At 38.1% G+C, this 25,745-nt stretch overlaps 1 protein-coding gene across 1 annotated transcript in view; it reads right to left on the bottom strand.

Moving 5' to 3' along the window:
* SETD2 (SET domain containing 2, histone lysine methyltransferase) overlaps positions 1 to 25,745 on the bottom strand; it is a 97,916-nt gene that overhangs the window by 32,602 nt on the left and 39,569 nt on the right. The window contains exons 6-12 of the mRNA XM_028518093.2: positions 21,166 to 21,289; positions 19,984 to 20,061; positions 17,721 to 17,818; positions 15,762 to 15,888; positions 7,529 to 7,663; positions 6,572 to 6,691; positions 4,002 to 4,664 (exon numbers count right to left, since the gene is read on the bottom strand). Of these exons, the coding sequence (XP_028373894.1) occupies positions 4,002 to 4,664; positions 6,572 to 6,691; positions 7,529 to 7,663; positions 15,762 to 15,888; positions 17,721 to 17,818; positions 19,984 to 20,061; positions 21,166 to 21,289 (1,345 nt within the window). The remainder of the gene's footprint in view (positions 1 to 4,001; positions 4,665 to 6,571; positions 6,692 to 7,528; positions 7,664 to 15,761; positions 15,889 to 17,720; positions 17,819 to 19,983; positions 20,062 to 21,165; positions 21,290 to 25,745) is intronic.

Raw genomic sequence — 25,745 nt, 5'->3', positions numbered from 1 at the left:
ATGTGGGTTGGGTGTGTTAAAAAAAAATTTATTTACAAAAATAGGCCGTGCTGCACATGTGGGCAACCCATGACTTATATTCAAGTATTTATCTAATGAGAACAAAAGGGACTACTACCAAGTTTAAGGCCGCATCTGCCATTTACCAAAGACATAAAAAAACTTCAATGTTCTTGGGGAGTGATTCCAAATTTTAAAGACAAGGATAACCAATATTGACCTTTATGGCACAGAATTCTCTCTAAGGATTTTGAAATGTATTACAGAAATCCAGGGGCCATAATTTCACATAAAATATGAGTTACAGATCACATTTCCAAGCAATGATTCAAAACTCTTCAGTTAGGTAACTCAACATTTTATTTCTGTAGAGAGTTTAATGCTCAACTTTCTAAGAAAATAGTGTTTGTTGCGTTAAAGATAATGTCTGGAGGGAAAGACGAAAGGTAAGATAAGAATGGTCATTAAGAAGAGTCCAGCTTATTACATGTACAGAATGTTGTCCCTAAATCCTCTAATTCAGGTATAACTACAACGGCCTGGAATTCATTATAAAGAGAGATGCACATCCCATAACCTAAGTGTCTACAAGACAGGCTCTGGAATCACTAGCCATCACAATCTCTTGGGTGTTTAATTACAACTGAAACTGCGAAATTCACAGGGACCTTACCTCTTTCTCTCATGATCCAAATGAATGAAGATTTTCCAGTCAAGTATAATTAATCACCACTCATAACCAGCGGTTTTGCCCTGTGAGGTCTAGGGTATATTTTCAGCATGAAGGGTGATGTACAACAATTCCTTTTTCAAACAGAAATATATGCACATGTCCCTGCTGAAAATGTAGCCCAGGAAATTTGCTTGTGAAAGTGAAGACATGCTCATGTGTAGCAATGTGCTAGGTGGTGTTTCTTGTTTTGGTCTGATTTATGAGTCAAAATGTGTAAGCCTTGTGGAGCCAAGGCAAGGCAGTGGTCCTGTGTATAGAGGTATAGAAAAAGTAGCTCACTTAATCCTTTCTTGCCAGGAGTCGGGATTTTCCCAGAACGACATCCATTGTCGGCAATGGACGCACCAAAATAACGCCGGCGCCAGTGAGTTAACCACCTCTGTCCTCTTTTCACCTATTATATTTTTCATGCATCATCCAACTTCCCAACCATCTTCCTGTTTCTTCACAGAATGCACTCTAGGTTCTTGTTTTTCTTCAGCACGGAGTTGAAAATGGAGTTGAGAAAAGGAGACACATGGTCAGCTGGTGATGTTAACAAGCTCCTTGCTGCCCTGAGAAGCTAGATGGAAATGGTTCAAGTTACAAGAGGGATCATCATCAGATCTGGGAGGACAAAGAGTAATTCATGAAGCTTCATTCCCTTCCCTCCCACCCTTTTTCATTTACTGATGATCCCTATAGTCTGCCTTCACAGCACAATAAAGATTAAGGAATCTGAAGCAACCTCTTTCAGTTCTTCACTCCATCCAGTGTGCAGAAAGGCCAACTGGAACAAATGTCCAGCAACATTAAAGTGGCCCCAAAAGGTCAGGGAAGCTTGGAGTGGCTAACATAACCACAATCTTAGATCAATGTTTTGGGTTGGTTTTTTTTTTTTTTCCTTCAGGGAGCTTTCATTTTGATCTCTGCATACAGAGGAGGCACAGTGATGACAAAATGACTTCCCAAGGTCAGATCAATGTTTTTTACTATGATCAGAATTAACTTCAGCAACTAACAGTGCTTGGCAACAGGTGCTAAGATTGGGTGAATAAGACATTTTCTTTCCCCGCCAATGTTTACTTGAACTCATAGGTGGAAGTCAGACAGAAGTAGTTAACTCTTTCAATGCCGGATAGTATGGATACACTGTATAGTAATCACATCATGTCAATGTGTTTCTCTTTATAAAACGTTCAAATTATGGATTCCTAAATTCAGAGTTCTTGTTAGATGCTAGCTAAAGTATTTTTTAAGGAAAACCATAATCATAGTTTTGAATTTAGAACCATTGTAAATGTTAATAGAACAACAGATGAATTAAAAACCCCAGCACCAATGTGTAACAAAACATCACAGTTAAGCAAAAATATTTCTCAGTAATATAATTCTAGATGGGTAATGATTCCAGAGCAAAGTAAAGTTCGAAGAAAGAGGACTTTATTCAATGGCTTCCTTATTGCTAAGAATCAGGATAAACCCAAAATATACAGAGTAAGAAGGATATATTTTAAGTATGAATAAAATTTTAAACTTCAAATCAAGAGGACCATCAAACTACATAGTTCCGTGCAATTGCTTTAATCTTTCACACAGAAATAGGGAGGATAACAAGCAGGGGAAGAAATAATTTTGTAGGACTCAAGAATAATTCATACCATTACAATTACAATAAAAAACTACCACATAAACAAAAACATTCACTTTCTCCAGAGTTTAAGAAGAGACAGGGTTTTAAAGAACTATGATGATTGTCTTTTATTTTTTTTAATTATGTCAACCAGAGACTTCTCCGGCAAAGGTGAAACACTAGGTCTATAACTCCACTCTCTCTATATAAAATTATAAGGGCTTTTCTAGTCCACCTGTGTACTTGTCTCCATTTCCACCTTCTGTAATGAGCCAACCACAGTACAGGATCTCCTAGCAGTCTCTAAACATGAGAGACTTCTTCCAGGGAAGAATAAGGCAGGCCTTAAATAAAGGTCCACCCAAGTGACTGACCCAGCATCTCTCTCACTTAATTGCAATTCCAGGTCCTATAGTTCACATGTTGTGTCATAGGCAGATTTACTTTAAGTCCTTCCTTTTAGATTTATGAAAAGGTCAAACTTCATTAAGGCTTAGTAAGGCTGAGTTTAATGCTGAACTGTAAGTGATGAAAGAGCAGCACGTGTAACAGCTCAAGTGGACAAACGAGCTGAAACCACACCATACTTAAGAAGGGTCTCGACACAGCAAATTGCAAATGCCAAAAATAAGCACAGTGCACAAACAACCAACTACTCCTTTTGCTCAGTGTTAAGGCCAGTTCCACAGGGGTCAAATCACAGGATTTAACAGGCGAACTTTGTAGTCATAATTGGGGATAGGAGTATTCAGGTACCCATCTTGCTGCAAATAAATCTGTACTGCTGGTTTACCTGGTTGATTCACTTCTGGCAGAAGAAAGGAGGAACAGAAAAATAGAAGCTAGAACTGTAACCTGTTCCCATAGGATCCTCAAGACCTGGATCCCAGATCTAGATCACTTACAGTAGAAATGTGCCACATCTCTCCTAGGCTCATCCTGATACTCACTTCTGTGTTTATCCAAGAGCCAGGCGGGGTTTTCTGCAAAACAAACCCTGCGCACCTGGCTACCTTCTTTAAGAAGCGATTATGTACACATTAGTCCTAAGGGTCGCACATCTCTCTATTTTCCCTCTAGATAGCATCTTTTGTGGAAAGAAATAGGCATTTAAAGATAGATCTATTTCAGACACAGTACTGGAATTGAATACCAACTACCTACATATAAAGTTGTTTTGCTGGAATAGAAATTTACATCAAATCAATTTTGCTGAAAAGATGCTACACTACCTTGATTTCCCAATTAGTTTTTTATTTTTAATTAATTTTCAGTTAATTCAATAAATTAATTTCCAATTTAAACATTTATTTTTTTCTTACATAGACTCTTACACAGAATCTCCAAATGGAGAATCATGCAACTGTTACACAAAGAATTTTTTGCTTTTGTTTTCAATGTAAAGAGCACTACAATAACTAAATTCCCTGTTGTGACACACTTTTCTAAATGAGGAAAAGGGGATGTTTGCATATTAGTTTGGCTGGTATATCTCTTGCCAAGGTTTAAAGATGTTTGAGACATTTATAATTACCTGACAGTAAGATACTATTACGTTTTTCAATGTATGGCTAGCAAAGTAGGTAATTCGACTTAAAGTTTACGCAACTCTAAACCTGAGTAATTCAGATTAAAATGAAAAAAATGTTTTCTTACCTTTAGGTCTTTCCAACTATCCAGGAGCTTGGTGGCCAAATCACTTATATCTACTGTTTTATCCGTCGGTTCCTGGCTCCTCTCACTCTCCACATCGGACACACCCTCCTCTTCATCTTGGGATGGTGTTTCCTCGGCAGTATGTTCTTCTAGTTTTGTGCCGTTGCTCGCTTTAGGCTCTATTTCAATGTCGGCCTCGGGTTCAGATGTGGGTAGCTTACTGGCCTCCACGGCAACTTCACTATCAACTTTAGACTCAGGCAGCTGTTGTGTGAGTAGCTGTTGTGGCTGTAACTCTTCCTCTTCTTCTACAGGGATGCTTTCTAACTGGTCAAGGTCCTCTTTGCCATCTTTGCCTTCTAGCTCACTGATAGCATCAGAGATCGCACTGTCCATGCTATTTTCATTTATAATTTTAAGTCTGCGAAACATGAGCTTCTTGGGGGTGTCTGTGTCACCTTCAGTGCTCAGCTTGGTGGAAGGATCAGGTGTGTTGAGTGGTGTGTGAGCCCGTGACGTATTCTCACTAGAATACCCATCTCCTTCACTCAACGGGGGAATAGCAGTCTTGGTCTGAGACCAACGTTGAATAATTGGAAGTACTTTGCTTTCCTCCAACATATTTTTAGTAGGAATAGGTAAGTGTTCCAAAGTCTTTATAATCTGATTAAATACAACAACAACAAAAAATCACTTTGTACAGATGACTTCTCAAACCTCTGTATGGGGGTAAAATCATTTCTGCAGAAGCAGTAGGGTTTGTCTTACTGTCTTATTACATTAAGACATAAGTTTCTATAACCCCAAAAGGATTTAAGTGTCATATTATTATTTTTTTTCTACAGAAGAGGAAGAAAAATTTTAATAAGACTCAACAGCAAGAATAATAGGTTACTGCTCACAACATTATACAGGCAGGACTAACATTCCCCACCAGTTTTCAAACCTGGGTAGATTTTTAAAAATATATATATTATTAGACCTTACCTAGGGGATCTTTTTCTAAAAAGTTTCCCAAGTGACTGTTACAGGCATGGGAACTATGCAACAACACATATTTAAATGATGTCTCACATACACACAAAAAATGCATATATTTACTTACCTCTTTGTACCCTTTGATAAATATCTGTCTAGCAAAGACTCTCTATTCAGAAATAATCAACCCTCCCACTCTAAAATCCAAGAATTTCTTCCAAAGTACACCCGCAATGTAGTTCCACCAAAACCCCAGTGTTTTCCCAACTAATGCTTATTGCCAGATCTCCTGGGAGAAAAATGAAGACAAGACAATCACTAATTTGCCCACTCCCATGTTTTGTTGTTTTTGTTTTTAAGAGTACTATTAAACAACTTTGGGATTATATTAGAAATTATGATTAAAAGGAACTATGTTTAGCCCTGTCTGAAGTGGCTCAGTTGGTTGAGAGCTGTCCTATAAACTGAAAGGTCATGGGTTCAATTCCCAGTCAGGGCACATGCCTAGGCTGTGGGTTTGGTTCCAGCCAGGGTGCACATGAGAGGCAACCAATCAATACTTTTCTCTTACATCAATGTCTCTCCCCTCATTTCCAACCTTCCCCTTTCTTTAAGATCAGTGGGCATGTCTTCGAGTGAGGAATGAATGAATGAATGAAGTAAAAACTACATTTAAACCAAGTTAGGAAATATTGTTTACTTCATGGGAAGGTATAAATCACAACTCCACTAAAAATGCTGCCACTGAGCCCTGGCTGGCGTAGCTCAGTGGATTGAGCGCGGGCTGCGAACCAAAGTGTCACAGGTTCGATTCCCAGCCAGGGTACATGCCTGGGTTGCAGGCCATAACCCCCAGCAACCGCACATTGATGTTTCTCTCCCTCTCTCTCTCTCTCTCTCTCTCCCCCTTCCCTCTCTAAAAATAAATAAATAAAATCTTAAAAAAAAATGCTGCCATTGAACATTTACTTAGATCTTTTAAAACACTGATTTCTAAAAATGTTCCTGCTCTTGTCACTCACAATTCAGCTCCTCACAAAATTTTTTAGAACCCCAGAATTTAAGTTCCATGTGGTTTCCTATCTTTTAAGAACTATGGTTTTAGCAACATACTGGATCTTTTACTTAAGTATGGCATTACATGTCTTCTCTTAGTTGCCAGCTATGTAGTACCAACGTTAAAAAAATATTATCAGAAAAACTGGGCAAACTCACTACTAGCAAGTTGTATATAAAGGTTATAGTTGGGATGACACTGGGTATTAAAAATACTTAATACCAGCAGCAAATATAATGTTAAATTCATTATCTCTGATATTATCACATACCACCAACCTACACAGTAAGTATAGTGGTTTTAAAAAACGAGCAAGTTGGCCCTGGCTGGGCCGCTCAGTTGGTTGGAGCATCATCCCAGCACACCAAAAGGTTGTGGGTTCAATTCCTGGTCAGGGCACATACAGAGGCAACCAATCAATGTTTCTTCCTCTCTGTCTTTTCCTCTCTCTCTATAATCAATAAATACATATATATTCTCAGGTGAAGGTTACAAAAAAGAAAGGAAGAAACAAGCAAGATGAATGCAAACTCACCTCTTCCTGAAGCTTCTGGTTACTTTCCCGGCCTTCACCTAGCTCTGCCATCCAGATCCACAACAAAGACAGCCCATGGCGTTCCAGAAAGGACTTCAAGCAAGACTGTGAGTGCGTGTTCTTCCATGGTGAAAGGGAAGTAGGGCACAGGGTATTTTGTGGGGGCCGGGGGTGGAGAGAAGAATGACAGAGAGAGCATTAAAGAGGAGCCATGGAGAGAACTAAAGAGTTAGTGTATATGGAAAAAAAAAAGCCTAGAAACTACTTTAACTACAACTGTAACTAATAAATGCTTTAAAAGCTATTATAATCTTTTTTTGATACCCACAAGTATTTTTTCTACTTCATTAAAGCAGAAAATTATATAGATATTAATGTCACTTACAATTAAATTCAATTCTATAGGACTAAGAAAAAATTACATCCACCATTTTCACTAAAAAAGCTGAAACTATAAAAATTAGTCTTTAAATAACTTTTATTTCAGATGCTTGTTCAAAAGGCTTTTTTTCTCTTAGATTTTTTTAAAAAATCATCCCTTTTTAATTATCCACCTTCTTGTTGCATATCTAATAAACTGGAATAAATGAGATTACTGTTACAATTTCTTGCTTTGAGATCCTGTGGTAAAACTGGCTTTCTTATGCTAATAATCAAGGGAAAAAAATTAGGAAGTGTCATGAACTGTTGAACAAAAAAAAATCCCACCATGGTCTCTGACTACAGAGAGAAAGCAAATAAGACCTACTAATAAACTAAATGATAGTGAGCTCTTAAGCCATTTTTAAGAGTATAAGCTTTTAAAGTCATGTAGAATTTACATATCTATTTCAAAAATAAGGTAATTATTCTCATTATTCAGAATTATTCTTTCTCCACTCACTTATTCAAAATTGTAGTTTAAATGTCCCACCTCAAATTCAGAAATAAAAAATAAATTAATATCAAAGTGTTCACCTGTATGAGCTTGAGACAGGTAAGTTTCTGTTCCAAAGTTTCAATTCTAACCATTAGCCGGGATAAGCTGAGCACCTGATTTTTATCGGACAGACCCTCACCATTCTCCATCAGAGCTTCTAGCTCTCCATCCACCTACCACAGCAAAGAGAAATATCTGGTTATAAAACAACAACAACAATAAAAGCCTCACAATATCTAGCAATCAACCCAAACATTTGCTCAACCTCACCAGTAATAAGGAAAATGCAATTAAGACCATAATGAGAAAGCACTTGTTACATGCCGAGTATAACTCTAAGGTACTCAAGACATGCAATAAACCAAAACAAAAATATCTGGCCTTGTCAGAAAAAAAATCAAGCATTAGCTTGAAAAATAAAATATTTGTATCCCTAATGCCTAGCAACTGCACTCCTAAGAGTAAGCCCTTCAGAGATTCATAAGAATGCTCATTGAACAACCATTCAAAATAGCAAAAAACTGCCAACGACCAAATGTCTGTGGCCAAGAGGCATAAACTGGCATGTTCACACAATGGAATATTATACCACAGTGAAAGGAATCAAATGCAGCCAAATGCAACAACATTTATCAATCTTACAATGTTATGTGAAAAAAGCAAATTCCAGAAGATTACATATTGTATGAATCTGTTTATATGCACCTCAAAACCAATTTTTTTATAGATACTTATCTGAAAAATCTGTTTTAAAAAGGTAAAGACAAAAAATTCAAAGACAGGGGTATCCTCTAGGGGCTAAGCAGGGAGAAGGAAACAGAAGTGCTCACAATGGTTTACATTATAATTACGCTTTCTACCTTACATGTATTCTTTGGATGTTTCAGATACTATATTTCAATAATGGGGGAAAATCAACCTATCAAAGGTGGTTTTTCAGCTGTAAGATAAAGAAGAAGGAGAGGGTGAACAAGGTAGAGGGAAAAGCTTGAACAAAGGAAAAGTGGGAATTTATGATAGTGCACAACTCAGGCTGGCTGGACTGGATTACAGTATGGTGAGAAACTGAGATTTTCTCACCAAAAAGAAGGCTGGTGTTAGATTAGAAGATCTCAGTCGTAATACAAAAGAATCTGGATTTTGATGCAATTAGGCAAGAGAGCTCTATTACTGAATCTAAAACAGGGGAGGAATATGATCAAATCAAAATGGACTTTGAGAATAATTAGTGTGGCAATAACAATGAAATCTAGATAAGATGGAGGCTGAAGGAAAAGAGATATAAAGACAGCATTAAATCAACCTGGCACGAAATAAGTCTAGAATGGCTGATAAAAAAATAGAGAAAAGCAAATACAAAACAAAAGAGTCTTAAGAAAATTTTCTGTTACTTAACTGGCTAACTATCTATCTCAATACAAATGTACACAAGGCACTAAACATTTCATATAATACCTCAAAACTCACATTATGGTAAAGAACAAATATAAATTCAAAAATATAAAATGCTGCCTACCAGAAGTTGAAAATATGTAAACTCTTTTTTTTCTTCTAAAATGTACATTTAAGGCTCACCCCTTTTCATTTCCAATAGAGTTTCTTAAATTTTGAACAGATTAAAGACATGAACAGAAAAGCCAATTTATAGTTAAATTTTAATCCAAGACAGACAATTTCCTCAAAGATGTTTTTCCCTTACATATCCTAAATGTAAAACTTCCTGTATCCCAAATTCTAGAGGACTAATATAGGAAAGTCCAAGGACTTTAAATCCACTTTCCCCACCAAAGCAACAGCCAGAATCCTTTAGACAGTTTTGAGATGCAAATGTTTCACTGAGTTAAGGGTTAAGAGCTGGGTTATCATCATTTGTAATTAGGCATGTACCGGATTCTATAACTCTGAAAACTTGAGACAAAACTTTCATTCATTCAATAAACATATATGGAATAGATATTACTATAATTAAGGTACTCCTGGAATATTATAAAACAGTAATCTTGTCTTTTTCCTAAAGATAAGGAAATAAATAGTAAAAATGCAGAAACAAATATAAATAAAATTTTGTAAACAAAATATAGAGGCAAACAACTTTTGAGCATTCCTACTATAATGATAAGCTTAATGACTGTACTAATATCTGTAAGAGGAAGCATGGCAATCTCAATGCTGATATGATACAGCTTCCATAATTTTGGATAAAGGTGACAATCAATTGTGGAATTAATAACTTTTAGTGGAATTAGTAACTTTTAGGATACATGGTGGGGGCAAGGGACGACTGAGTTTAACTGCTTTCATTAATTTACATTTACTAAAAGTATTATTCTCTTTTTCTTTTTTTGTCTTTATTTTTTCTTTATTGTATTTTTCCCCATTACCATAGTCCCCTAATACCCTCTCTCCTCAGAGCAATCACGACACTGTTGTCCGTGTCCATGTGTCCTTTTTGCTCCATCCCTCCACCCCCATCCTCTCCCCACAATAGCTGTCATCCTGCTCTCCATCCTGCTCCCCATTTTCCTTGTTAGTTCAGTTTGTTCATTAGATTCCACATATTATTTTCATTTATGGGTCACCACCTTCCAAAAAGGATTTGAGTTAACCCAAAAGTTAACATATAAGAAGAATTAGGATGTATTTTAATAAATTATTGATAACTGGAACTTTATATGTACATTTATGCACAATTCTATAGCACTTAAAAATTTATTGTTAAGTATTTAATCAGTCCAGAAAATTATTTACTCTCAAAACTCAACAATACAGAACAAGTTGATTTAAAAATGGGCCAAAGATCTTAATAGACACCTTGCCGAAGAAAATATACAGATGTTAAGCATATGAAAAGAGGTTATTAAGAAATTAAAAAATCATCCTTTTTTTAATAGTGATTTAACTATGAACTGTCTTTAATGGATCTAAGCCCCATTTTTAATATCTTCAGATAAAACATAGTGTACAGCCCTGGCTGGTGTGGCTCAGTGGATTGAGCGCTGGCCTGTGAACCAATTGGTTGCTGATTCGATTCCCAATTGGGGCACATGCCTGGGTTGCGGGCCAGGTCCCCAGTAAGGGGCATGCAAGAGGCAACCACACATTGATGTTTCTCTCCCTCTCTTTGTCCTTCCCTTCCCTTTTCTAAAAATGAATAAACAAAAAATCTTTAAAAAAATTTTTAAAAAACCCCCGTAGGAGCAAGGAATTAAAAATTTGCCAACCAAGGGTTAATATGGGGGATGATGAAGACTAGTATCATTAACATATTCTTATTAATAGTTCAAACATGCAAAACTGTATTTTAAACTGCTGCTATACTGTCATCTCCATGACCAAACCAAAAGAAGTCCTAAGACTCATTCTTGGGAATTCAAGAGGTGCTACTTATATGATTCTACTCAACTGTACCTAATCAGAACTCAGAACCTAGACATGCAGCCCTGGCTGGGCATGGGTGAGTGGACTGAGTGCCAGCCTGTGAACCAAAGGGTTGCAGGACAGGTCCCCAGTAGCAGGTGTGCGAGAGGCAACCAATCAATGTATCTCTCATTCACCAATATTTCTCTTTCTCCTTCCATTCCCCTCTCTCTAAAGACAAATAAAATCTTAAAAAAAAAAAAAAAAGAAGAAGAAGAAGAACCTAGACATGCAGAAGGGGATTTCATAGGAGACAATCCAAGTAAAACTAAACTAGTTATACTCTTCATTAGAGACAACGACAACTGACCCTTCTCGGAACCTTGATTTATACTAGGTCATTCCTCTACCCGGGTAAAGTTTCATCCAAAATATTATTTTTTTAAAATATATTTTATTGATTATGCTATTACAGTTGTCCCATTTCCCTCCCTTCATTCCCCTCCACCCTGCACACCCTTTCCCACCCACATTCTCCCCCTTTAGTTCATATCCATGTATCATAATTTCTCTGGCTTCTACACTTCCCATACTCTTCTTGCCCTCCTCCTGTCTATTTTCTACCGACCACCTATGCTACTTATTCTCTGTACCTTTTCCCCCTCTCTCCCCCTCCCACTCCCCGTTGATAATCCTCCATGTGATCTCCATTTCTGTGGTTCTGTTCCTGTTCTAGTCGTTTGCTTAGTTTTTGTTTTTGTTTTAGGTGTAGCTGTTAATAATTGTGAGGTTGCTGTCATTTTACTATACTTGTTTTTTATCTTTTCCTTAGATAAGTCCCTTTAACATTTCATAAAATAAGGGCTTGGTGATGAACTGTAACTTGACCTTATCTGAGAAGCACTGTATCTGCCCTTCCATTCCAAAGGAAAGCTTTGCCGGGTAGAGCAATCTTGGATGTAGGTCCTTGCCTTTCATGACTTGGAATACTTCTCTCTAGCCCCTTCTTGCCTGTAAGGTCTCTTTTGAGAAATCAGCTGACAGCCTGATGGGAACTCCTTTGTAGGTTACTGTCCCCTTACCTCTTGCTGCTTCTAGGATTCTCTCCTTCATTTTTACCTTGGCTAATGTAATTATGATGTGCCTTGGTGTGTTCCTCCTTGGGTCCAACTTCTTTGGGACTCTGAGCTTCCTGGACTTCCTGGAAATCTATTTCCTTTGCCAGACTGGGGGAATTTCTCCTTTATTATTTGTTCAAATAACTTTTCCACTTGTTGCTTTTCCTCTTCCCCTTTTGGTGCCCCTATAATTTGGATGTTGGAACGTTTAAAGATGTCCTGGAGGTTCCTAAGCCTCTCCTCATTTTTCTGAATTCTTGTTTCTTCATTCTTTTCTGTTTGGTTGTTTCTTTCTTCCTTCTGGTCCACTCCATTGATTTGAGTCCCAGTTTTCTTCCCACCACTATTGGTTCCCTGTGCATTTTCCTTCATTTCACTTAGCACAGCCTTCATTTTTTTCATCTAATTTGCAACCAAAGTAAACCAGTTCTGAGAGCATCCTGATCACCAATGCTTTGAACTGTGCATCTGATAGGTTGGCTATCTCTTGGCTGCTTAGTTGTGTTTGCTATGGAGCTTTGATCTGTTCTCCCATTTGGGTCATTTTTTTTTTCGGTCTTGTCATGCCTGTTGCATACGAGGGGCGGAGCCTTAGGTGTTCACCAGGGCAGGGCAGGGCAACCCAGGCGCTGGGTTATGAAGCTGTATATGGGGGCAGGGTCTGAGAAAGAACAATGGTGCTTGCTCCACTCTCTGTCAGCTTTCAGTTCCTTCCACCGCTTCCCCCAAGCAAACTGGGCCTTTCTGGTGCTGATTCCTGTGTGGGTGAGCTTGTGAATGTTCTAGAACCCCATGGGTCTCTCCAACAAACTCTCCTGTGAGGCTTGGGGTCTCTCCCGGCACCTCATCTCCCACAGGTGTTTTCAATCTGTGTTTCAAGGCCTTATTTCCTGGCGCTGGGACTCTGGGTTGCGTGGTCTGTCTCGCTCCCCAGTTTCGCCTGGTTCATCTGCGCATGAATGTGGGACCGCCTGGTCAGCCTTGCGCGCAGTGCCTCGCTTCACAATTGCCACCTCACTGGGTCTGCCCATTGCCACCCTGCGCCTGGGGTCTGCCAGCTGCTGCCTGTCGCCCAGGGTCTGCCCGTTACCATCTTGCGCATCCAGGGTGCCTTGTGCACCTGGTGCCACTGCTTTTTGTGCTGACCCCTCTCCACCTGGCCATCCGACTCCGCCCCACTTACCCGTCTGGGTGAATGTGTCTATTTTAACTCCTCGGTTGTTCAGACTTCCATACAGTTCAATTTTCTGTCAGTTCCGGTTGTTATTTTCGTTCTAAATTGTTGTTGTCCTCATTTTGGTTGTATGAGGAGGCACAGTTTGTCTACCTACACCTCCATCTTGGCCAGAAGTCTCATCTGAAATATTCTTATTCCAAAATAACTTCACATCTAGAACCCATGACTTCAACCCACCAAACAACTGGACTCACGCTACACCTGACTCAGTCTATAATACCAATACCAAGGCCTACGCTGATATTGACACACTGTTACCAGAATAAAAAAAAAATACAAAAACATCTACACTTTTGTTCCTTGGGGCCGTTCTTTAATCTTATCAGGAAAACAGAAAGCCATCGGATATTGGTACGATGGAGGTATAAACACTGCCCAGGAAACCACCATATTATAAGGACACTTCCTATCAATAATGTGGTTTTTAAAAATGTGTTTATTATATAAGTTTTGAAAACAGGAAACAGCCAAAGGGAAGTTTTTATGAAGAGTTTAGTTTAGGTCAATATGTTTAATGACTATTTTGTAGTTGTTCTGGTAAACTATCAATTGCATGAAATAAGAGTTAAAAATAAATGCAACCTATTGGAGTTTAAAGAAAAATTTCCTGTAATAGTCAAGTCAAAAAGGCTAATAGGCTATGACCCAGTGACCACTTCCATGGATACACCCTTGAAGAAACATGTACAGAAGAGACATGTATAAAGATATTAACTTTTGATATTAGGACCAAAGAGCTGGAAACACAAGTGTCCATTAGTAGGAATATATGTAAGTAAACTGTTGTATGATGAAAAACTTTACAGCAGTTAAAAATGTTTATTCACTTATACATGTATATAAACATGGATCAAATTTTAAAATAAGAGTTAAAAATAAATTGCAGATATATACACACATAGTAAACCATTTCTAAAACTGCACAGAAAACTCCACTCAATATATTCTAAAATGCAGAAGAACTGGCTGTTATAACCAAATCCGTGGGAGTGGGGAGGGGAGGGGACTGCTCTCTACAGTTTGACTGCAGTGCAACAGTGGTTAGGAGCAAAGACAAGAGCTAGATGAGCTCATTTCCATCCACCATCTACTTGGTGACCTTCCAACCTCTCTGAGCCTTTGTGTTGTCGTCTGTAAAAGAGGGAAAGTCCTTGTGCCTAATTTAAGGAAAGGCTTATTGTGACAATTAAATGAGTTAAGATGTCAAGTGCTTAGAAGGGTGCTTGGCACACAGTTACACTATGCATGTTCTCTACAGAGGGAGCTGAAGCACACACAATACTCGAGAGAGCTTTTTTCATATTGGGTAGTAGAAACATGGGTGTTTGTTATAAACTCCCCTTTTTCACATCTTTTAAATGGCCCTTTTCAATACTTTTTGATACTTGTGTCTTGTTACAGAATTCAGGTTCTACGCAATTAATTCTCTATAATTAATTTGGGCTTAAAGACATCATCTTTCAACCATTATCTGCTCCCCCCCATTATGTCTTCTATCTCCTCATCTAAACAGTAAGATCAATGTTATTTATAATTCTTAACACTATTTTTTCCTAAAAAAGTCCAGGAATGAGCTAACTACAAAAGATCTCAGTGGAACAGCTCCTTCTCCTAGCTCTCCACTAAGATTTACAGGTCTGGAGATGGTCTCAGAAATGTGCATTTTCATTACAGACCTTGCCAGGAGGTTACATAAGGTTAAAAAGGAATTTTCATAAAAAGGGAAGAGAAATATACAAAACACACACACACACACAAAGTCCTTGTCCCAGTTAAGAGTCCTTTTAGTAACAAGATGCATCCCACCTCCAGAAGTAACTCAGGTGAGCTGGAGTAGAAAGAGGCTTCAACTACCGTTCTCATGTATTAAATGAAAAGACCATCTGAGACTATTCCTTTCTCACTCTGGGGTTGCCTGTTACCTCTCAAAATTCACTTTACACTCTAAATAGGGTTTTCAGAGATTTTAAGAATACCTGCAAACTTTAGAGTTCCAAACAAAAGTCAGACCAGTATTAAAAGATTAAGAATACAGATCAACCTTAAGTGAGCTAACAGAAAACATTTTATTGTACTTAGAATTAGGAGTTTTACAGGTTCTGAAAAACTATTAGCCCATGTGTTTTCAGGATGACTTCAGCCCTGGCTGGTGTAGCTCAGTAGATTGAGCGCCAGACTGCAAACTGAAGGGTTGCCAGTTCGATTCCCAACCAGGGCACATGCCTGGGTTGTGGGCCAGGTCCCTGGTGTGGGGAGCATGAAAGGCAACCACACACTGATGTTTCTTTTCCTCTCTTTCTCTTTCTCTCTCTCTTCCCCTCTAAAAATAAATAAAACCTTTTTTAAAAAAGACTTTATTAGTTCTCAAATGTATCTAATTCTAATCTCTATGAACCTGAAATAAAAACAGCAACCATCCACCCTTCTTTTCGATGATTACTTCACCTGATTCTAAATGTCTCTGGTTATAGTTTTGACTTTTCAAACATCAATCAGAAAAGCTCCCTCCCCTTCTTAAAATGCACATGGTGAAATTTTAAAGACAAATGGAACACTTACTGAATCCTTCTTACGAGATCGTTCCTTCTTCATCTTCCCACCTGCTGCTCTGATGCTGACTCTGTTCTCTCCTCCCAGGTAACCTCGGCAGTTAGCTGACCCGCAGAAGCATTTCTGAGCTTCTTTTCTGTTCAAGAAGCACAGGAAAAATGTCAGTATGCGAAAGTGAACCATATAAAAATGTGGACAATATAACAATTACAAGAGAGAAGTCAATCCAACTTAAACAAAAAGAAAAACAATTATTTTGAGACTTCAAAAAACCTTACACTATCCAATGCAGATGCCTGAAAATTGCTCTTAAAAATATTCATTCTTTTTCTAACCTTTACTTTATTGGCCAGACAAAACTAGCCAAGAAGTTAATGAATAATTTATTTTATAGGAGTACCTACTAATATATGAAAATAAGAGCTCATATACACATTTGGATTAAGAACAAAATTGCTTAAATAGTTCAACATCTATTGCTTATATGTATATATATAACTGGTACAAAGAACAATCAAATGTATTATTATAAACAGATATAAACAGATATAAAATGCAGGATACTTAAAAGAAAATACATGATTATGAAAATAGTTATCACCACATCTGGACGAGACACTAATAATAAATAGTTAATAAATAAATGTAACTACAGAGCCAAGGGGAAATGGTGGAAAGAACATAGGCCTAACTGTGTAAGCCTGGGTACAGACTACTTCTGCCACTGCTTCACTGTGGGACCTGAGAGGGCTACCTGAGGAAAACTGTTCCAAAGCAAACTGAAAGATTTAGTATGACAGTAGCAATCAGAGGCACAAAAATAAATTACTCAAAAAATAGAGCAGGAAATCACAAATAGCACTTGATTTCCAGTTTTCTGTCCTTCAAAGAGGACAGTACAAACCCGAGAGAAAAACTGTCGAGGCCTACACAGAGTCCGGTCGGCACTCATCCCTGACACTCGACAGGTGCCAGACTCACCAGCTCAGGAGGTAACACTAAATGTGGTAGCGCTGTGCTGCGTTTATTAGCTGAAACAACCTAGATGAAGAAGACCTTCCTCTCACTAGCTTTTGGTTAAACCTGAAGAAAAAATCACTCAGAAAAAGCAGGATACATGCTTTATTTTTTTCCTTTTTGAATTTATAAAGTTAGTTTTTAAAATCATGAATTGGTTCTCATCAATTATGATGAATGCAATTTTATTTTTAAAACACCACTAAAACTCAAGGACTTTATATAGTGTGTTTCAAACTGCTTCAGTTATTATTATCCTTATTGATACTTAAGTGTTAATAGGAGCTCTCCCACTTATGCTAAGTGAGAAGAGCCTATTCAAACCAGCTCCTCAGTCTTTTCCACATGACCCCCCTAATATTTTACAACTGGTTCTCTGGTATGACAAGATAACCCAGGATCACCTTCTTCAATTCCTGTCTCAAACTTGGAACCAGATATTGCCCCAAGGAACCATGTTCCTCTTTAGTGGGATTTTCTAAAACCACAGTATATTTTAACAGATGCTAAGTGTATTCATTGCTACTGCATTACTTACGGTTTTGGTAAACAAAACTAGGTAACAAATTATTTTTCAAAGTATAATATGGTATACATGACAAAAGATTAATCATCAGCTGATAACTGATGAATAGAGATTTATTGTGCTATTCTCTTTACACACAGTTGACACTTCTATAATTGAAAAATGTTTAAAATATTGGAAACATAATCACACAAATACAACAGTATGAAGTTCTGAGGAAAATAATGTAGCTCACATACAATAACCCTTAATGGCCCAAAGTGCCCGAGTATAAAAACACACACAAACGGAAACAGTACACACAGATAAGAGCTAGTAGTATGTATAACTTCTTAGTAATTCACATCAAAAAGTTTTATATCTCTGTATCTGAACAGTCTATTTCCCCATCAGAAGCAGCGAAAGAGAACAGAAACAATACTCACCCGTATCTTTGGAACTGATAGTCAAATGTTAACTCTGAGCCTGAAGGAACCAGTTTGGTGGTAAAAAACCCAACCCTTAGCTGTCCATTCACAGTCCACTGAGATGTTGTTTTTAAAAGAAAAGAAATTAGTAACTGATTAATCCATGTGTTTTTAAAATATTATCAACCTTAATGATGCATGTGCCTCTTTAGAAAATAAAGGTTTTTCCAAATAGGTAAATGGGGAACTTTTTCCTTTAAAAAAATATATTTAAGTAGTACTTTTATCTCATGAACTAGCAGATTAAATATCATCTATAATTTGTCTCTAACAAAAGTAACTGCTACTTTAACTAATTTAATACATATTTCCACATATTAAAGATTAACTTGTACTAAAAATAAGCAAATAGGGAATGCTTGGTGTCCTTGAATATCACAGGCAAATTTATATTACCTTATACCATGGCTACAGTAACTGTGTTCTTAGATAAGATGGGGCATGGAAGCAGGGGAGAATGATGCCAGAAGTTTAATTTCATGACACAGTGGTCATACGGCTCAGGGTAGCGAAAGGGAAGGGAAACAGCAGAACACATGTATAAAAAACTCCAGAATTAAAGTGGGGGTAAATACGCAGGAGTGAGACCTTGCAGGTCCAGAACACCTGAGATGCAAGCCGACTGTAGAGCTCCTCTCCAGACCATGTGAACATGTTACTGATGGAAAAACCCAGACTTAGAAAGACGAAGGGGCACAGCACAGGTGGAGTCTCACAGCCAGACATGTGGGCACCAGCTACAGCAAAGCTAGAACCAGGACTTAGGTGAAGTAATTTCAGACTGGTTTCTCCAATTCATTACATGAGTCGGCTCTTAGAAAAAATCATATCTAAGATCTATTAGCACATAAATCAGAGGTAAAAAATATCCAGGACTCAAAAGCACTATCTTGATATGAGAAGGGATCACTGATAATATACTTTTGTAGGGAATGGGTCCAGTTTTCTTAACCTGAAAAAGAACCTAAGTTCTACTGTATATATTTTTCTAAAATATAAGCTCAAAACACAAATGAGAGGTACTCAAAATGACAAATCCATTGACGAATGGACTTATCAAGGGTCGACGATGTGCCAGGCACAGCAACGTAAAGAAAAGCAAGACCCAAAGCCTGGCCTTGTTGAGGAGGAGCTGTATACCCACATGCACATCACATATAATCCCTCTTATCTGTGCCCATTTGGCCCCTTACTATGTCATTAAAATAGTCAAATTTGGAACCTGGATGGGAGCTGATAAAAATGTATATGCCACACACAGATCGGACTTCAAAATCAAAGTTTAGTTTTGTATTTGGCACCTTTGAAATAATATCTAAAATTTATGGGCAAAGAGAGATGACAGTTAAATGCAACAGAAGTTTCCTAGACTGGATCCTAGACCCAAATAATGAAATGGCACGCGGGATGGTGTGGTCAATGAATTGAGCGCTGGCCTGTGAACCAAGAGGTCACCAGTTCCATTCCCTATTAGGGGACAGGCCTGGGTTGTGGGCCAAATCCCCAGCTGGGGGCGTGCGAGAGGCAACCAACTGATGTTTCTCTTGCACATTGATGTTTCTCCCTCTTCCTCCCTCTCTCCCCCCCTCCAAAAATAAATAAAACCTTTTTCAAAATTGTTTTTAAAAATGAGATGACAAAATTTAAATAGGTCTTTAGATTATCTAACAGTTAATAGTATATCCTGGATTGAGTAATTACATTATGGCTATGTATGATGTGTACACTTGGGGAATCTAAGTAAAGGATTGTATGAAAATCTGTACTATTTCAGCACTATTATTTCACAGTCTAAACTTACTTGAAAATAAAATTTTTAACAATAGAGTAGAGTAGAAGAACAGGGCTTAAAAATAAAAGCCACAGGCCCTGGCCAGGTGGCTCAGTTGGTTGGAGCATCAATCCCTACACTAAAAAAAGTTTCAGGTTCAATTTCCCGGTCAGGGCACATACCTAGGTTGTGGGTTTGATCCCTAGTTGGGGCATGAACAGGAGGCAACCGACTGATGTTTCTCTCTCACATCTATCTCAACATCTATGTTGTTTCTCTCTCTCTCCCCCTCTAAAATCAATAAACATATCCTTGGGTGAGGATTAAGAAAATAATAATAAGTTTAAAAAATAATTTAAAAAGCTATGGGTACCTTGGATATAGAATCTAAAATGGTCAGAACAGCAATCTTAAACCAATACCCCAAACTCTAAATCTATCTCAACTTACTTTTTGAGTCTCACAGTTCGGTTCACAGCTGTGATTCATGAAACGAGAGCAATTTCCTTTCTGAGTGGCATCTATTATCTAGGGAAAAGGATAATTTAAGAGTTAAAAATGAAATCTTAAAATATACTTCCACTTTGCAAAGGGAGGGCATTCAGCAGATTTAAAATCCCAACCCTAACCTGCTTTCCTCTAGAGAATGCTCCCAGACAACATTACACATCAACGTGATGACTGCTTCCTCCAGAAAATCTGCTAACGATAAATTATCTCCATATCTATCACCTTCTAGCTATTTCTTACACCCTACTATATTCCAGTCTCACTTTGAGTGTGCATAACTTCATTTTAAAGTGCATGCTGTGTCACAGTGTGGTAGCTCTCAAACCTGTGTTTCTGAGTCCCCTGGGCCGCTTTTTACAACTCCTGCTGGGTCTACCTCCAGAGTTATAACTCAGCAGGTCCTGGGGTCCATCCCTAGGATTTGCATTTCCAGGCTGAATGTAGAGACAAATATGAGAATCTAGCTAAGTTCTATTAAGCCAGATATCAAAGAGATTTGTAAAAATGTAAAACAATGGCACTCCTCACTAAAAAATTTTTAAAAATAATTTTCATAACTATTTGTGTCAATATATAATGGGCTTACTACTTTGAAATGATTTAATAATTATTTTTCAATTTTTCATCTTTAATTTTTAATATGCTAAATACTGACAATATAACCCACATAAACAAAAGCTCTTGGGGAAGGTCATCAATAATTTTTAAGAATTATAACAGGAGGCCCTGGCTGGCACAGCTCAGTGGATTGAGTGCGGGCTGCAAACCAAAGTATCACAGGTTCGATTCCCAGTCAGGGCACATGCCTGGGTTGCAGGCCACGGCCCCCAGCAACTGCACATTGATGTTTCTCTCTCTCCCTTTCTTTCTCCCTCCCTTCCCTCTCTAAAAATAAATAAATAAAATCTTAAAAAAAAAAAAAGAATTATAACAGGAAGCATGTATGTCTACATTTATATATGTGAAGCACCTCCCCCTCCCATCCTTTTTCTAAACAAATTATATACACTGTTCTGCCCCTCATTTTTTGCCAATTATTCCAGAGATCAGTGCAGACCAATTAATCTTTCAATTCAACAGCTTCCAGATCTGTTTCAAAGCAAACACATCCATGCTGCTCACCTCATCATTCTTCAGGGCCATGAAATAGTAGTGGATGTTCTTATTTCGTGCATACTCCTTTACCCGGGCTTTAAACTCTTTATGATCAAGTACTTCTCCACAATATTCCAGGACAAAGGTGTTTCTGGCAAAGCAAAAAGGAAACAATAACACTGCCTGCATAGGAGCACTTTCCCATACGGAAAACACATATATCTAAGCAAAAGTAAGGAGTGTAAAGAAATATTCTAGCCCTGGCTGCTGTGGCTCAGTGGATTGAGCGCCAGCCTGTGAACCAGGGGGTCGCCAGTTGGATTCCCGGTATAGGGTATATGCCTGGGCTGCAGGTCAGGTCCCCAGTAGGGACATGCAAGAGGCAACCACACATCGATGTTTCTCTCCCTCTCTTTCTCCCTTCTCCTCTCTCTAAAAATAAATTTAAAAATATATATTCCAAAGTGGATAAAACTGATATTACACAAGACATAAGTAAATAGATGTAAAGTACCTAAGTATCTAATCGAGGTTAATTTTCTCCTTCCTAATAGTTTTAAGAATATTGATTCTAAGAAGCTTTCATAATTTATACAGTGCCAAGATGCACATACTTTTTCTAACTAGATATTAAAAAAAAACTTGCAAGTTTGGTTTATATCATCATGAAAAAAGTGATTCCGAGCTGAGAAACAACTCTGGTGAAACAAGGAGGCACTGAAGAATCAGAGGCTTTCTATCTCTTAGAAAAATAGGCGGCAACTTAAACAAATACAGCAGCCCTTCTACTGGCTTTACTCTCAAAGGTTTCCAATGACGTTAAAGGTCAAATATGACCTCAACGGTCATTTCTCTCACTGCTTTCTCTTTTGAGTTTTCTCTAGCATTTATCAATAATTATTGTGAATCTCTTTCCTTGGCTTCTTTCAGTTACTTTCCACCCTTGATTGTTCTTTCCTTGGTTATTTACCTATTTTTTTCCTCTATTGAAGATATGCCCTGACTCTAACCAGAGATTTTTTAAATGTAAATCATTTGTATTTATTTACAACATATTGATATAATCAATGCACTTATTAAAGAAGGAATTAACCAGCCAATTGAAAAAAATTAAACCCTCTTAGCTTAGAAAATAAAGCAGTTAAAAACAAATGAGAAAAAAACAACAAAAAAGGAACTGTCCAAAACAGTATTATAATGTATATACATGCATTTGTGCAGCAGTCCAATCACAAACAAATTTAGGTCTCGATAATCAAAACATTACTCACAGATCATCCTAAAAATTACTATTTTCATAAACAGTACTTGAATTTTCCTTTCTAACCTCAGAAGCTTATTGTTTGGTAAGAAATGTACTAGAATGGTCACAAAATCTGGGCTCCTCTAATGTTGGACTCTCTACTTCTTGGATCAGTCCCCTCTCTTGAGAAAAAGGAAAATATGACACATCACAGGCTGCCACATAGATTAAATGTGATATGGACTAACTACAAAACACATACAGAATTTGGTACCTCATAAGTAAAAAATATGTCATTTCCTCCCCTAATTCTCATTTAAAGTTCACTGAAGCCCTAACCGGTGAGGCTCCATGGGTTGGGTGTCATCTAGTAAGTGAAAGGTCCCAGGTTCAATTCCTGGTCAGGGCAAGTGCCTGGGTTGCTGGCTGCCTCCCTGGTGGGGGCATGTATCAAAGCTTCTCTCTCATGCTGATATTTCTTCCCTCTCCTTCTACCTCCCTTCCTCACTGGAAGGGAAGGAGGGAGGGAGGAAGCCATGCAAATAAAATTCATTGCATAAGGTCACAAAGCTAGGTGTATAGCCCGGGATTCAAACTTCACCTGAATGACTGCTTGCCCCATTGTATCATAAAGTCACTCTTTGCAATTACACTGAAATACTCAATTCTCATGATACTGCTCTCAAATCGCCTCTACAACCTGACCAAACATTAAATCTGAGTAGACTTCATATCATCAGGAATTCTGAAGGACATGTCACTACCAATGGATGTCACAGCTTGGGCTTGATGATGCAGCTGAGAGATGAGTCTCAAAGTCCTCGGTAACCTAGGAAATTTAAGAGTCACTAGACCCCTCAGCTGCCTAACCTACAAAAAAAACTAAATGAAGCCAATGAGAAAGCCTACCATGCAGTCCTTAAAACTGGCTAGAAAAGCTATGTCTCAATTAAAAACAACCAAAAGAAAAAAAAAAAAGAGTAACACCAAACTGCCTGACACAGGGAAGGACTGAAGCCCCTGATGGTGGAGGCAATAATTCTTAGGATTCTTAGTTCATCTTTGTCTTAGTCTGATACTGCTCCTGGTTTAATAAGGTCTCTCTTCACTCAACTCCTTCAAGTCTGTGAAAAGCAACAGTGCTGCACTGTGGCAGGCTGAAGATGGAAAGGGGCGGTGTTATCGCTGCAAAGCAAAGGGCTCCAGCTCAGGAAGGTTTAGGGGTTAAAGGTAATGCCTGCAATTCCCCCTTAAAATTCATCAAAAAGATGGATAAAGAGATGAGCACATGGAGAATATATAATAAGCAAATATAGCAAAATGCCAACAATTTAGAACATATCTGGCAATTATATAAGTATGAAATGTATAGGTCTTTAACTTTTCAATGTTTTCATAAAACATTATGGGGGAAAATGGCTTTTAAAAAAGTCCCATTTGGCCCTAACCAGTGTCTCAGTTGGTTGGGCGTCATCCTGCAAAAGTGAAAGGTCCCCAGTTTGACTCATGGTCAGGGCACACACCTGGGTTGAAGGCCTGGTCCCGGGTTGGGGTGGGTGTGAGAGACAACAGATCAATGTTTCTCTCACACATTAATGTTTCTCTCTCTCCCTTCCCATCTCTCTAAAATATAAGTAAAATCTTCAAAAGAAAAAAAAAGTCCCATTTGTCCAAATGATCATCAGTTGATGAATGGTTAAACAAAATGCAGCATATTCACGTTAAAAAAAGTGTTGATATATGCTGTAACAGAGGCGAAACTTCAAAAACAGGATACCACCTATGTTAAAGAAGGCAGACACAAAATGCCACATGCTTATGATTTCATTTATGTGAAATATCTAGAATAGGTAAATCGACAGAGACAGAAAGGAGATCAGAGACTGCCACGTGCTGGGAGGAGGGGGCAATGAGGAGATTCTCCTCAACGTGCACGGTTTCCTTTTAGGGTAATGAAAATGTGTCGGAACTAGAAAGAGGTGACAGCTGAACAATATTGTGAATGTACTATAAATGCCATTGAATTATGCATTTTAAAATGGTTACTATTATGTCATGTGAATTTTACCTCAACTTTTTTTTCAAAGCCCCATTTGGTATCCAAAACAGTAAGTCAACCTGAACAGCACTGCCTTCCATTCATTCCTACAGCCTAAAACTAAAAAATTCTGGTAGGGATTTGCTTGGGGCTCTTTGATGGAGTTGGTAATACTTCAACACTAAATAGTAACTTAGCCCCAAATGCTTCCTCATCCTGTGCCTATCTGACAATATGTCCTTGTTCACTGGTAGAGTATTCCAATTTAATATCTAAATAGTTCTACACTAAAAATTGGTGACACTGGTATTACCATCAGCATAGGGAAGTTACATGAATAGGAAGCTGTGGGAAACCTGAAGTCCCAGTACATTTTACCAAAGCAGGGCTCTCTGTGAGTGGCTGAGGAAAGTTGAAGAGCTGCAGAAAATTGTAACCTGCTATGTGAACCACTGATACATTCTCTCCTCCCTCACCCAAAAGACATGGATTCCTGAGCCACAAAGTCTACGTTGCATACAGCAAGAATTTACATCAGGTTTTAGTGAAACTCTGCTAAGAGGCAGTGTCCAGACTATTCCTAGAATTAAAAAAAAAAAAAAAAAAAAAAAAAGACTCCTCTCAAATAGAAAACCCAGCTGGCTTGCTGGCTTTCAAGTGTCCCTGAAAACCTGCAGCTAGACCAGAGTTAGTGATTTCAGAAATGCACTGGACTAACCTGGGAAGTTCTAAGTTCAATATCATTAATAGTGTTTAAAAGGACATTTAGCCTATTATTTGTTTAAACTAGTATAGAGGATCCAGTGAATTGGATATGGAATATAATGAGATAATTCTGTAAAGAAGAAAATATATGAGGTTCTGACTATCCACTTTTTATATAACAGAACACGTTTTTTTTTTTCCTGGTTAGTTCCTAAAAGAATGGACTGATACAAATATCATTTCCTATTTTCACAAGAAAAACAGAACAATTTGACTTTTAAAAAATATATGACATTCCTGTCAGAAAACTAAATTACCTGGTGATGGTGGCAGTGGTGATTATTCGATTACCTGTTCCCTGTGGGGATACCTTTGAATCCCCACAATAAACAGACTAAAAACCCTCAACCCATTCCAAATCCCATCTAAGTGCAGCGTATGCTTAGAGGATTTTGAAAGATTAGCTGTGCCTGAGTCCCTAGAACTCAGCACATGTTTTATTGCACAGGTGGCAAACACAAGGCCCACGGGCCAAATCCGGCCCTCCACCTTGCTTAATCCGGCCGGGAACCCTGTTTCTACCCAGCAGCAGCGCCAGGCTCTAGCTCTTGCTTAACTGCA

Source organism: Phyllostomus discolor, chromosome 7 (genome assembly GCF_004126475.2).
Source record: "Phyllostomus discolor isolate MPI-MPIP mPhyDis1 chromosome 7, mPhyDis1.pri.v3, whole genome shotgun sequence".
NCBI classification, from domain to species: Eukaryota; Metazoa; Chordata; class Mammalia; order Chiroptera; family Phyllostomidae; genus Phyllostomus; species Phyllostomus discolor.
The sequence above is the reverse complement of the archived record's forward strand: the minus strand, read 5'-3'. Positions and strand labels throughout refer to the sequence as shown.